The 12585-nt window shown below is 37.3% G+C and overlaps 3 protein-coding genes across 4 annotated transcripts in view; 1 reads left to right on the top strand and 2 right to left on the bottom strand.

Moving 5' to 3' along the window:
- pkhd1l1.1 (PKHD1 like 1, tandem duplicate 1) overlaps positions 1–5178 on the bottom strand; it is a gene marked incomplete at both ends in the record, with an annotated part of 36905 nt that extends 31727 nt beyond the window's left edge. The window contains 12 exons of the mRNA XM_080515634.1: positions 614–706; positions 1317–1427; positions 1516–1586; positions 2398–2440; positions 2535–2608; positions 2759–2812; positions 3058–3151; positions 3236–3293; positions 3378–3486; positions 3763–3907; positions 4895–4972; positions 5124–5178. Coding sequence (XP_080371760.1) covers positions 614–706; positions 1317–1427; positions 1516–1586; positions 2398–2440; positions 2535–2608; positions 2759–2812; positions 3058–3151; positions 3236–3293; positions 3378–3486; positions 3763–3907; positions 4895–4972; positions 5124–5178 — 985 coding nt within the window. The remainder of the gene's footprint in view (positions 1–613; positions 707–1316; positions 1428–1515; positions 1587–2397; positions 2441–2534; positions 2609–2758; positions 2813–3057; positions 3152–3235; positions 3294–3377; positions 3487–3762; positions 3908–4894; positions 4973–5123) is intronic.
- Positions 5179–9247: 4069 nt separating this feature from the next.
- LOC308144859 (transcription and mRNA export factor ENY2-2) lies at positions 9248–11264 on the bottom strand. 2 transcript variants are annotated; one of them, XM_080516106.1, is made up of 5 exons: positions 11210–11264; positions 11007–11081; positions 10837–10907; positions 10683–10757; positions 9248–9544 (listed from the first exon to the last, which is right to left on the bottom strand). In XM_080516106.1, the coding sequence occupies exons 2-5, from the start codon at positions 11072–11074 to the stop codon at positions 9468–9470; spliced, it is 291 nt and encodes a 96-aa protein (XP_080372232.1). In that variant the 5' UTR covers positions 11075–11081; positions 11210–11264; the 3' UTR covers positions 9248–9467. The 2 variants fall into 2 exon arrangements, with proteins under 2 accessions (XP_080372232.1, XP_080372233.1); XM_080516107.1 differs by having other exon boundaries at positions 11196–11248.
- A 662-nt stretch (positions 11265–11926) lies between these two features.
- Positions 11927–12585, top strand: part of nudcd1 (NudC domain containing 1) — a 33680-nt gene continuing 33021 nt past the window's right edge. Inside the window, exon 1 of the mRNA XM_080516329.1 lies at positions 11927–12070. Coding sequence (XP_080372455.1) covers positions 11956–12070 — 115 coding nt within the window. The 5' untranslated portion in view covers positions 11927–11955. The remainder of the gene's footprint in view (positions 12071–12585) is intronic.

Genomic DNA, 12585 nt, shown 5'->3' with positions numbered 1-12585 from the left:
TTACCTCAGAGCTAAAATGATAAAAAATAAAAACTTGTATGCAAGTCTCACTATTTAAATTACAAGGAAAATACACATTTTACCTGAAACAGGTTTGTTTTAGTCTATTCTTCTCCTAGCCAAATTTTACAATGCCTGCATGTTTTAAGTGTGACAAAACTTGATGCCATTAAATATCTCTTGATTTCATCAGGTACATTCAGTCTTATGTTGTTTCTCTGAATAAGCTGCGTCATAACGCGTCGTCTGATCTTCCCTTGACGTGACAATACAGAGAATGAACACTTTGTTGTTTTCCACTCAAAGGCTTTTGTATGACGTCTGATTAAATCCTTGGTCACAGTTACAACATAGATTATCTGGAAACGGCAGAAAACATCAAAGAACCGAGACTCTCGATGGACTGTGACAGGTATTAGCAGGCAATCATCTTCAAAACTGCAGCTTTGCTCAAAGGTAAAACGACAGATAGTTGGAATTTTTCCACTGGTCGAGTTGACAAGTGATGCGTTCCGTGCAGACAACAGATAATGACTCGGTACAACACAAAGCCCCGTGATGGACGATGACAACTTCTGTTTTTAAACAAAAGCTTAAAAAAGCAGGTTCTCACCTGGATAGAGCGTCATGTTGCGTTCCATCGGCTGTTTGGGCGTCTCGCATGTAATTCTGTCTGAAGCGACACTTTGGACTTCACAAGGCAGGCCTGAAGAGACAAAGTCAAAGATCGGAGAATAAAATGATCAGGGTGAAACCATCACTTTTCACCTGGTTGATCTATTTGATTCTAACGACATGATGGCGTAAAACACATAATTTACAATAATGTGATTAAAAACAACACTTGAGGATTCAACGCATATCTTAATTCATCATGCACCTGTTTCATCTGACAGTTACTTTCAGTTTTCCAGTGGTCAACATGATAATGAGTCAGAATGCAGGTGAAAATATAATACGTTTATGAATAACTAGAAACATTAAGGAAACATTATCTTTATCCTTCAGGTATGGACTCATGACTCAGAGATGGTGGATTACATTTGTCTTCAATCGTCTGGAACATCATTTTGTCTCCCGTGCGACGCCGCCGAGGACGGTCTTTTGTTTTGAAGTATGCACGCAAGCTGTGGTTTTGACTGAGGATTATCAACGAGGCGCAACTTGACGCCTCAACAATGGGCCACGGTTTGTTTTGAGAGGGAGACGTTCACTTTCTGCCGCTGCGTCGCGTGAAAACCACCAAGTCGTCATGGTGTCACAAACCGGTGCAGTGGGTGAAAAACTACAGCGAAGCCTCGGAGGCCGACGGTTACCTCCGACGAGTACGCGAGCTGGCTGATCGGTTTCATCGAAGAAGCGCCCGTGGACGGTCAGCAGCGTCCCGCCCATCACGCTCCCCACTGATGGAGACACCCCCGTCACCTCTGGGTGGGAGACAGAAACATTCATTCAGGAAAACAAGTTCCAGGGATCAAACATTTGAGAAGAGAAAACATGCGACGTGTCGGGTACCTGCGTACGTCTGGAACATGCTGAGCTTCCCAGCAGCTGAAACCCTGTACAGTTTCTTTTCTGGCAAACTCCTGAAGAAGCAACGGAATCATTGTGGTTAGTAATATCGTCTGGTAACAGGCAAACTTAATAAAACTACTTTTGAGGGTAACAAGTTACAGCTCTGTGACCATTTCATCAAGCTCCTGTTTACTGAAGGATAAGTGCTTCCATGATACTGACCGACATAAACCTTCAAGACAGCAACATGAGAAGTAATACCAACATTATTAGCCAGTATCTCCAGTATCGGCGGCTCATAAATGGCTTTAGAAGAATATTGGCTTTACTTTCTAAATGTTTTTCTGTGGCGGTTTCTCCTCGTAAATTATACATAGAATGTTTAGTAACATGTGCTTTTCAAAAAGCCAAAACATCCGGGTTTGTGTCTCACAAATCTATCATTATTATTTTAACGTGAGCAATATATATATTCAAAAAGACTGAATGAAGTGTGATAAATTAGCAATACGAATGAAAAGTGTGAACAATTCCCCAATATTGCATGATCGATAACTATCCAAATTCCATCCACTGACAACCTCATTTATCTCATACTGGGCTGAAATCACAAAATAAAGAAAATATTACAAACACAAATAGTAGTGACATTATTTCATATTGCATATTTATGTAACATCATGTGGCCCGAGCTCTTGATCACTAATTTTCATGATGAGCAACTGTTGGTACAATTACTTCACATTTTGAGCCAAGATTGAAGCTCATTTCAAACTGTTTTTTTTTTACAATATGCATTGAAAAGACTATTTTTTACAACATCATAAATATTACATTGAAGTACATAACAATCAGGAGATAAATGTTATTGCAGTGTTTTACCTTCCAAAGTCATTATCAAGAATGTAACTCCAATTGTGGTGACCTGTAGGAATAAAAGTAAAACTGTTAAATAAGCATTTCAAAAAGCTGCTATAATCAAATTGGGAGAAAAAAACCGCAAAGCAGAACCATCTTACCAACATAAGTTCCTGTCATTTTGCAGCTCAAGACTCCATTGTAAGAACGTTCATGGTCCAGATGCAGTCGGTACCTTCACAATTAATGTTCACAGATTGAAATTTTCAGTGCAAATTTCCAGCTCCCTTGGTTATTTCTGGCTTCATTTCACACAAACAATTAATGTACGTGTAACATTCAATGAAGCGTTATGTACTTTCAGAATGGGAAAAAAGATACTTACAAATCATCTGAGCCTTTTTTGAGCACTTCACAAGTCATCCCCCCCATGTAGGATCTGCAATAAGACCATAACGATTCAATGCTTACTGAGGATTGTTCACGGCTGTGTTTCTAATTAATGCTTCACAACTCTGGGCATATGTGACATTTTATTAATTTAAAGAGCCGTATAATACTCCAACCTTATATCTTAAACACAGACATTCGTCAAACATATGTACGTTTTCGTAGCTTCTTCTCAATGTTATCAACAGATTTTTTTTAGCTCAAACAAAATGCACAAGTGTTTGAGTTTTCTACCTGAGAACTCTCACGTCGAGGCCATTCGAGCTCTTGGCCGTGTTGCTTCCGTACACGTCGGTGAAGACTCGCCCTCTCAGTGTCACGATCGTGCCTGAAGTGTTTTTACCAAACTGTATTTAGTACAAAAGTTTCCGAATGTATTGAGAAACATGGCGGCACGCTGTGGAGACTGTACCTGGGGGACCGGTGCATGGACTCACACTGGATATGGTGGGTGTGCGATACCACACAGTCTGGGAGAATTTACAGCAAAAACATTGTTTAAAAAAACAAAAATCGACCATTTGCTTCAGAGAATTTAAGTGCTGCAAACTCACATAGAAGCTGCAGTGGTAGTGGCCATACGTTCCCCGGCATATTTTGGCATCGGGAATGGGAACGCCGTCGATGCTGACGTGGATCACATACTTATCTTTTGGCATTGGTCTGTGAGGAACAAAAATCAATATTTTAGAGTGGCTGTAAGCACGGGGTATTATCAGAAGGCAAGGCGGCGTTAATTCTAAAGCAACAAGCAAATTCAAAGTGCAGCAGATCACCAACCCTGAAGAGCAACAACACAGGCGTATTCTATGAACACACTTTGACTCAGACTGGTACGGAGAGCCACTGTGGGTGAACTTGCATCAAACAATGCCCGTCCATTCTTGTCACAGAGAAATCATTTCTTTAAGATGACTTCAAACACTTTAGAATGAGCACCTGGTGTAGCACATGATCTGGTTGCCGTGTGTGGAGTCCCTCTCCACGTCACAGGGGACGGAGAGCGTGCTGGACACCAGAGTCACACGGTTTCCAAACGAGTCGTCTTTCGGATTCAGCTGGAACTGTCCCTCCTGGGCAAAACCTGAACACAGACTAAGAAATTACTTTCTATCCTATTCTATTCTATTCTATTTACAAAGCAGAAACAAACATGTAGCTGTGACCACACATTAACATTGACTTTTTACTAAAACACAGATTCATCTCACCTCATAAAAATGTCTGAACAAATCAAAATAGATGACGTAAATGGAAGGTTTGTTAGAGCCTGATATATAACGACGACCCAAATTGTTATAAAATCTAATTTAATAAAACCTGAAATGTAATGACTGCTTGATAATGTAGCAAAAGTGCTGAACCCAAAATATCATTTTAAAAATGCAATAAAATCCAAAATGTAATAGCTGGTCAATAATGCAAAAAGATTTAACAAGAATTTAAATGTGATCTTAATATATTTAATGCTTATACATTATTTTGTACTGATAATTTGAGAAATAGTAGATTGTAGAAATCGGGAGACTAATCAATGACTTGGGCAACCATACATGAATGCTATAAACTGTCCATAAATATAAACAAATACTCAAATCAATCAAATCAAAGATATTCAAACAAACCACAAAGTATTTGAAAACAATACACTGGTATCCAAATGAAGATTCTTTGTTTAAAAAAATATTGCCGACAAATTTGCAGATAAAAATGTTTTGCTAATAATTATCGGTAATGAAATATCGTTTAAACAATAGTAAAGCAGATAACTTATTTCCTTTTACGAGTGCTAAATGAATAAAGACAACGTCATAATTCGTTACTTCCACATTAAGTCTTAAGGTGGAACTAACGAATTACAACTATAATTAATCAACTGTTCTTAAGGCTTAGGAGCAATTAACGTCACAATTTTGGTTCAATTTAATCATTTCTATTCAAATTACAGAATGGTTCGAGAAAACACCAACTATTCCCGGTGCCATAATGACTGGTCATATAGAATTTAATTGATAAAGTGATAGAAATGACTGCGCGTGATTAGATAAGTGAATAAATGTGAATGTGTTACCATCTCCGGAGACAGTGAGTCGTGTTGCTCCATTATAGCTTCCTCTCCTCGGACTCACAAAGTCAATGCGTTGAGCGCCTGAAAACCGAACAAAAATCTACATTAAACACATTTTCCCTCCACGTGAAAGAGCCTGGCTGCAAAAGTGCAGCCTGAAATCGGAATTCCCAGGAGATTTATCACCGGTTGCATGAACTCTGGGGAGTTATTGAGGTTTGATGAAACTTACAGGAGGACCAGCAGAGAGAGATGAGCAGAGTTGCAGTGAGGACTGCAGAGCCCATCATGATGAGGAGATCCCAGTAAAAAACACTAAAAAGTCAATAAAAAAGACAATATGATCTGCTGAATTGCACCCATTGTCATGCACATGTTTCTCCACACATCAATAAATACAGTTACATCTTCATATTATATGATTTAGTTAAAAAAAACAAACAACAACAAAAAACAATTGCCCACCTGTTTTGAATTTTTCAACAGTCCTTCACCTGATGACCGCATGAGAGAGAGATGTCCTGTTGTAGTGCAGGCTGCAGTTCCACCTCTTATTTATGAGGCGTTCAGGGTCCAGAAGTCCCGCCTCTCACTCTATTATAGGTGGAGACTATCAGGTCACCTTGTGTCCAAAATGTGTTGCTACACTAGTCGAAAATACACTCAAACATCTCTTTGTCCAAACAAGTTAAACTGTGATGAAAGAGAACTTTCAACAGGAACTTTCAGATCTCCGTATAATTGAAGAGGATGTAATGAAAGGAAGCAGAAAGGTTGAAGCATCAATCTGATATTTATGACATTATTTCACTTCATCTTTTTTTTCTTCTTTTTTTTAACTGTTGGATCAAATCAGTGTTGATGTTTTGTTACAACTTTCAGAAAATATGATTGGTGACAAGGAAAAGAAACTTGAGTTAATGGTACTAAAGAAAAAAGGTCAAATGCAGGCCTCCTCCTATAGTTTACACAGAAAACTATGAAATATTATCAAATCAGTCATTAAATTGAGATTAGTTGCCGTTATTGATTCAAGAGTGCAGAGTTTGGCCCTCTGGCAGTGAATATGCTTCAAATGCAAACCTGTTCCTGAACACCAGAAACCTCCGGAATGTTTACAGCTGTATAATTTTAACACTTTTTTGTGTGTGTGTGTGTGTCAGCATCCACCTAGCGCATCCCACACAAGATGAGACATGTGTGACTTCACCCTGTCTGTGGTATTATTAGTTCACACTTACAACACAACGGGACAGAAATCAGACTTTTACCGAAACCACAGTGTTGATCTTCACTCAGCGCCTTTTCTTTTTTCTTTTTTAACTATGAAACATTTTTCCGTCCTGAAACACTTACTAAAACACAAAGAATTACTCTATAATTAGTTTTTTCTTACAAAAAAAATGGGTTTTCTTCACAAAAAGTAATGATTCACACAGATGTATTCTTTGTTTCATTCATTGAAAAAACAACAACAAAAAAACTATTCAATATAGAGTACAAAACAAACGTTTCCAAAGTTATCAATGAAAGGGAGCAGAAGGACAAATTAACCTATTTGCCCCTTTGTAACAAACAATCAATTTAGAATATAAAATAAGAATTAAAAACAAACAAAATGACAATAACAATAACACTCACTCTCAATTTCTTTGTATTTGAATAATATATGATGGTTTTAAACACTTTTTTTAATCATGTAAACTTGATTCTTTTGTTTTCTCGCTATTTGGTCCCAAATCTTGATTTCAAGAAGAATCTTCAATCTTTTTTTGGCAAATCTGCTCTCAACATTATCTGGTAAAATTAATGTATTAACTTGATGTATAATTTGCAGAATAACATAATCCACTCTGTTGTGAAATTTTAATTTAATGAATAGTGGGTTTGTTGTATCTCTGTTTTCCGTTGATTATTCTTATGTCTCTTTTCTGTAACATGAAAATTGACTGGATGTTTGTTCTACATGCATTTTCAAAACTTCAACACAGTAGATCAGATCCAATCTGAGCATTATATAACACATACAATGCTTTATTATTGAACAAATCCTTTGTATAACACAGCATTTTTTTCACTTTTGTACACTGGATGTGTGATTTCCAGTTCAAAGTTCAGATTTTTTTTTAATACACCTAATTTATCTGGTATAATAATAAGAATTGCAAGTAGTTTGCATGTTCTCTTCTGCTTTCACCTGCAGTCGATTAAGATCAGCTTCACCTGAGTCAGATAAAGAAGGTGTGAAATAGGAGTGACGGATGTCAAAGTGAAGGATTCCAGTGGAACCATGAGAGTAAAAAAAAAAAGAATGAACCAATCCGTCAATCATCATTTAGCTTCATTATGTTTGCTTTGTTCACTAACTGCTACACATGAACAGCCTTTTGTTGGTAGATTCCTCAAATCTCCACACGTGTTGTGTTTCCATGATTTGTCAGTCTTTACACAACATTTCACAGAAACAGATTATGTGTTCATGACATGACGGAGTCGAGCCACTCGGGCGCCTCCGGGCAGGAAAAGGTGATTGCCTCCAGAAATGTGAAACATTTTGACATGACGTTCATGAGAAAAATCAAGATGTCTGTAACTCGATAGTAGTGGTTCTTAAAAAACATTCTTTTCATTGTTATTTTTAGCTCCAACCAGTAATCACACTGTTTAAAAACAATGCCAGAGACATAGACGCTATCGTGTTTATCAGTGAGTTATGTGGCCTTGACAGTTACTTAAAGGAAACATCGTTTCCACCTGAAGGCACGTGCAAATGTGTTTTGATACAGCTACAGGTAATTAAATAAAGAAATGTTACATTGAAGGTAGAGTTGTGGTGCTTAATATTCGTGACTTCATGCAATACAATACATCTCAAGTGTACTATTGGCTTGATGCAACAGTCGTACAAATGACAAAAGTTGGTTGGTAACAATAAAATAATACTTTGGTTTATATATTTGATTAATGTTTTACACTCAGCTAACATATATATTGTCTTCACAAAACCAAAAAGTGACTGTTGCCAATTATGCCATTAAAAAAACAAACAAACTGCAAAACGCCACTCAATTCAAATACCTGCTTAATAGTTCTTCAATAGTTCATTTTTAAGATTTCCTCTCAAAATTAACTAATAACTAAGGTGTTTCAGCTCTAAACATGAAGCTCAAAGAGAAAGCACTTTCTTCATAGGAAGTGTTCCAAAGTCAAATGGTAAAATTTGTATTTGTGGATTTAATTTTCATATGAATTGGGTTTTTTTTTCTCCATTTAAACCTGAGTCCTGAGTGAAGAAGTGCTTAAACCTATGATGATCAGTAATGCATTCCCGTAGGCTGGCCAGCGTTGGATCTGTGCTGCTGGTAAAATCAGACACTCACTGTTTCAGATACACAGCCCACACACAAGCCCTCACTCTGCCCACACAACAAATATCTGCCCAAAAGCCACAAACACCCCTGCTACTTCATCTGAATGGGGGGCGGATAACCAAGCAGGTTTAAACAGTGATCACACACACACACACTATTCTTAGAAAGAGAAATTGCAGAAGTGCCGCAGTGTGTGAGCTCATGCTCATGTTTTCTTCATGTTTCACAACAGATTTGGAAACAACTGGAGAAGACAGTGAAGTGATCTATTATAATCTGATAATTCCTCATTTATGAAAAGACAACAGATGCGTTTCGTTACCAAGTACTCTGTGTGTGTATGTAAATGCACTTTTAGGTTTTATTACTGCTGATCTCTGAAAAACATCCGTCTTCTGATTGGCTTTATCCTTTTCAAGGTCGCAGGCAGAAAACATACAAGTGAAAGGTTTGTTTCAGTGTATATGCTACTTCAAAAGCAAGTACAGTCATTTTCACTACAGATCACTGATCTCTCAGTTGATGTGAGTGGAAAACTGCGCTCAATTAGAAAAAAGCATTTTCTTCAACTTATTTACTTTGCAAAGTCATCCAATGGTGCGGAGGTGGCTCTTCTGTCCTGTGCAAAACAGTTTTCAAAGCACCTTCAAACCTCTGAAATATAAAAAACATTCATATAATTTAACTTTCCACATCACCACACAATTCAATGTGTTCTTTCAGAAATGTAATATCTTCTTTGCTGACTTTCAGGTGACGTGTTTGGGAATATTTCTTACAGTCTTATGCATAAACTAGTTCAGTGTTTCACAATGTTAGAGGGTAAGAAAATGACCTTTCGGTCACACCGGTGCTTCCTATTATGAGCACAAATTATTCATCACGCTGTCTGTTGTTAAAAAAAAAAAGAAAAAAAAAAAAAGAGTAAAATCTGCAGTTCAGCCTTAAATAGATGACACAAGCAGCAGTGACCAAAATAGGCATGATTTTATTTCATTGGGGCTTTTTTTTTTTTCTTCCAAAAAACTGCAGCATAACAAACTTAAATCAATATTAAAACACATAATACAAAATAAAATTAACACACTTCAGAATTGCTCACAATGAGAACAAAATTAAGATTCGATTTTAACGGTGCCTCTACAGAGAATAAAAAAAGAAAGAGAGAAAGAAAGAATAAAGAAAAAATGTCCTGACAGGCTCGTTCACAAGGTTGCATGTTGAGCTAGAAAAGCTCGGATTCTCTGCAGCAGCTCTTTCTTCACGCTGTCTGGAACAAGTGCTGCACACAAACAATGAACACAACAGGACATCACATTATTTATTTACACACAACTGGAAGTGCGTCTAATATATTCAAACTTTTCATTAGTTTCCATTTCTCTGTCGTCTTTTTTTACAGCTCTTGCCGTTTTTGCCCGACTGTAATAAAACTTTAGTTATTTATGCTTCCATGTCTTTCTTTGGTCATTTTCTGCTCTTTGATTTTATTGTTTTTTTTTTTTTACATTTTCTATGTGATTTTCACATCTTTTTCTGTACACTTGATCTCTCTGTTGACCATTTTTTAAATGCTAATTTATGTTTTACCACATTTTTTATCCTTTTTATTTCTTTCTCGAAGTGTTGTGTCTGTTCTCACACATCACTTTATGGTGATTTTGTCTCTTTGTTGCCATGTCAGTTGCTGTGCATCTCCATGTGATAATGTCACTCTTTGTAGTTATTTAGCATAAATCTGTTGCCTTTTGCAACCGATTTATGGTCCTCTGGGCTTACATTGCACTGCAGCAACTCTAGACCTGTTTATGATCTGATATTCTTTTTATATTAGTTTTTCTCCCTTTTTTGTCTGTCTTTAAGATTGCTGTATGTTTAGTTTTAACATGCATAAGTTGGATTTCCCTTTGTCTTTATTTACTGTCTTTTCTGTGAATTTATTATTTTTTATGGTTACTTTCCATTTTCAGTTGATTTAATTCTCCATATGGTCATTCTGTAACTACTTGTTATTAAATGTCATCAAGTGCATTTGTTTAATGCCATTTGTGACTTTTTTCTGGACAGTTCCTTTAAATGTCTCTGTGGTCGAGTTGCATGTCTGGGTTGTCATTTGTGTATTTTGCCATACTTTTGTATCCTTTTATGATTATTTTCTGACTGACGTTGCTTTATGACTGCTTTGCATCTCACGGTTGTTTGTTTGAAAGCACTTGGTGTCATTTCACAACTAAATGAATGTTTTTTTGTGATTTACTGTGGGTTTTGTTTGGTTTGTAGACAGTTGTGCCTCCTTGTGGCAATAGGGTGAAGTTGAAAAGCGCTACAGGATATTTACACCACCGTAACATCCAGAAAACACTCGGGTATGGTCATTTTAATGGTGAAGCGTTGGGACGTGGATTGTATTTGTGTCATACCTCTGCCTTTCGGCGTGACTTCTGTGACCAGATCCTCCACTGTGACATGCTCCAGACCTTTTTCTCTGATCACATCTGCACACAGGAGTCGTTTTCCTTTTCGTGATGCACTTTGCAGAGACAATAATGCAGATCACTGAGGCGACCACGGTACCTTTGCAGTGTGCTTTCAGCTGATCCTTCCAGCCACACTCCACCAGCTTCGCCCTGAGCAACTCCTTCAACCTGCGGCCACACATCGAGGTGACGTGATGTTTATTGATCGGATCAAAAAAAAAAAAAATCTCCAATCCGACAATTCGCCGCAGAGAAAGGCTGGCTTACCGCTCCCGTTCGCCCATTTCTATCAGCTTCTGGTTGATTGCAGCCCTCATCTGGGAGTCTTTGCTCATGATCTGCCTGCAAACAGACACACATAAACAAACAAACATAAACACATAAACACGGCGAAGTCAGATGAACGGCGGCAGTGACAGATCGACGTAAGAAGACTGGATTAATTCATTTACCAACCCGGTTAATGTTACCTTTGTCAGGATGGATCAGCTGGGGAACACACGTTCCCCCTCTTTAAAGATTCCGTCGACAACAAAACAATGCTCGTTGGTTCCGGCCCCGGTTAATTACTCTATAATACACGTTATAAAATCTAATTATTTCACATAAGTATTCAGTTAAATGTTGATTGAAAACAAAAATTTCTCCAATAATTAGTTTTAAAACAAGATGGGCCAACAATTGTTTTTCACCATGAGTTGCAAAAGCACACTTTTTAGATTGTTGTGTTGTTTATAAGAATTGTGGCATGTTTTTCCGACTTAACACAGGATCTTAACTGTCTTTCGGTCCTACAATACCGACCGACAGATATTGGTTACATAATGTCATTATTAGCAAAACAATATTGCATCTCAGCAATATTCCAAAATGTATTTAATGACAAATTACAGACAGCGAAACAAAACAGCCTTTTTATCCACTATACCTGACTATTTGTCACAATTTTTCTTTTTATTTATTAGCTAAAAAAGATGCGTTTAAATACTGAACCAAAATTTATTCCACAGTTAAAACAGAGATTTAATACAAGTTAAACAATTACTTTTATAGCTGAATAGGACTGAGAACTAAATTTCCCATGAGCCTTTGCGAATATCGTTGTCCGCAGTAATTCGCTCCGTGTTGAAACAAAAGAGGAAACGCGTGTATTTTCTCCTTCAAATGATTATTTAGCTGCCATCAACCTGAAGGCAGTCTCATCAAAAACAGAGACATGGCGTCTTTTAATTATTCCTTAAAGGTCAACAGAGACCTGTTGGACCCCAGCTTTGAGAGTTACCGCTTATCTCTGGACGGCATTCCGACGTACAACGTAGAGCTTGATGCTGGTGAGAGAAACTAACTTGCTTACTGTCCGGTTAGCTCATAGCACTCTGAGTTTACCTCTAATTGTCAACTAAACTAAATACCCGGATCGATGATGTCCAAGATACACGAAGCTGCAGCCTGGTGGCTCAATGTGAGGTTCACGGCCTTACGTTTCAAGCCGGGGGACATTCAGAAAAGGATCAAACTTAATTGAGATGTTCTATCATAAATAACACAACAGCTGCTCATGACAATAGTTCATACTTCATATTTTGTAATGCATGCACGACTTGCAACTGCAAAAGACAAAAAACCTTTACCATCAAATATTTAGATTAGTTACTCAGGTCTAAATTTTGCAATTGTTTGAGTCTATTGTAATAATACATGCCTATTTGCATATTGTATGCGAAATATTTAATCGGGATTATGATAAGGTAAACTGCTACAATTGTATGAAGTTGCTTTGTAGTTATTCTGCATTTATTGTATTCTCAATTTCTTCTAAAAAAAAAAGTTTTTAATTTCTTGGGTT

Source organism: Blennius ocellaris, assembly GCF_963422515.1.
Source record: "Blennius ocellaris genome assembly, chromosome: 20".
NCBI lineage: Eukaryota > Metazoa > Chordata > Actinopteri > Blenniiformes > Blenniidae > Blennius > Blennius ocellaris.
Note: the sequence above shows the minus strand (reverse complement) of the source record. Positions and strands in the feature narration are given on the sequence as shown.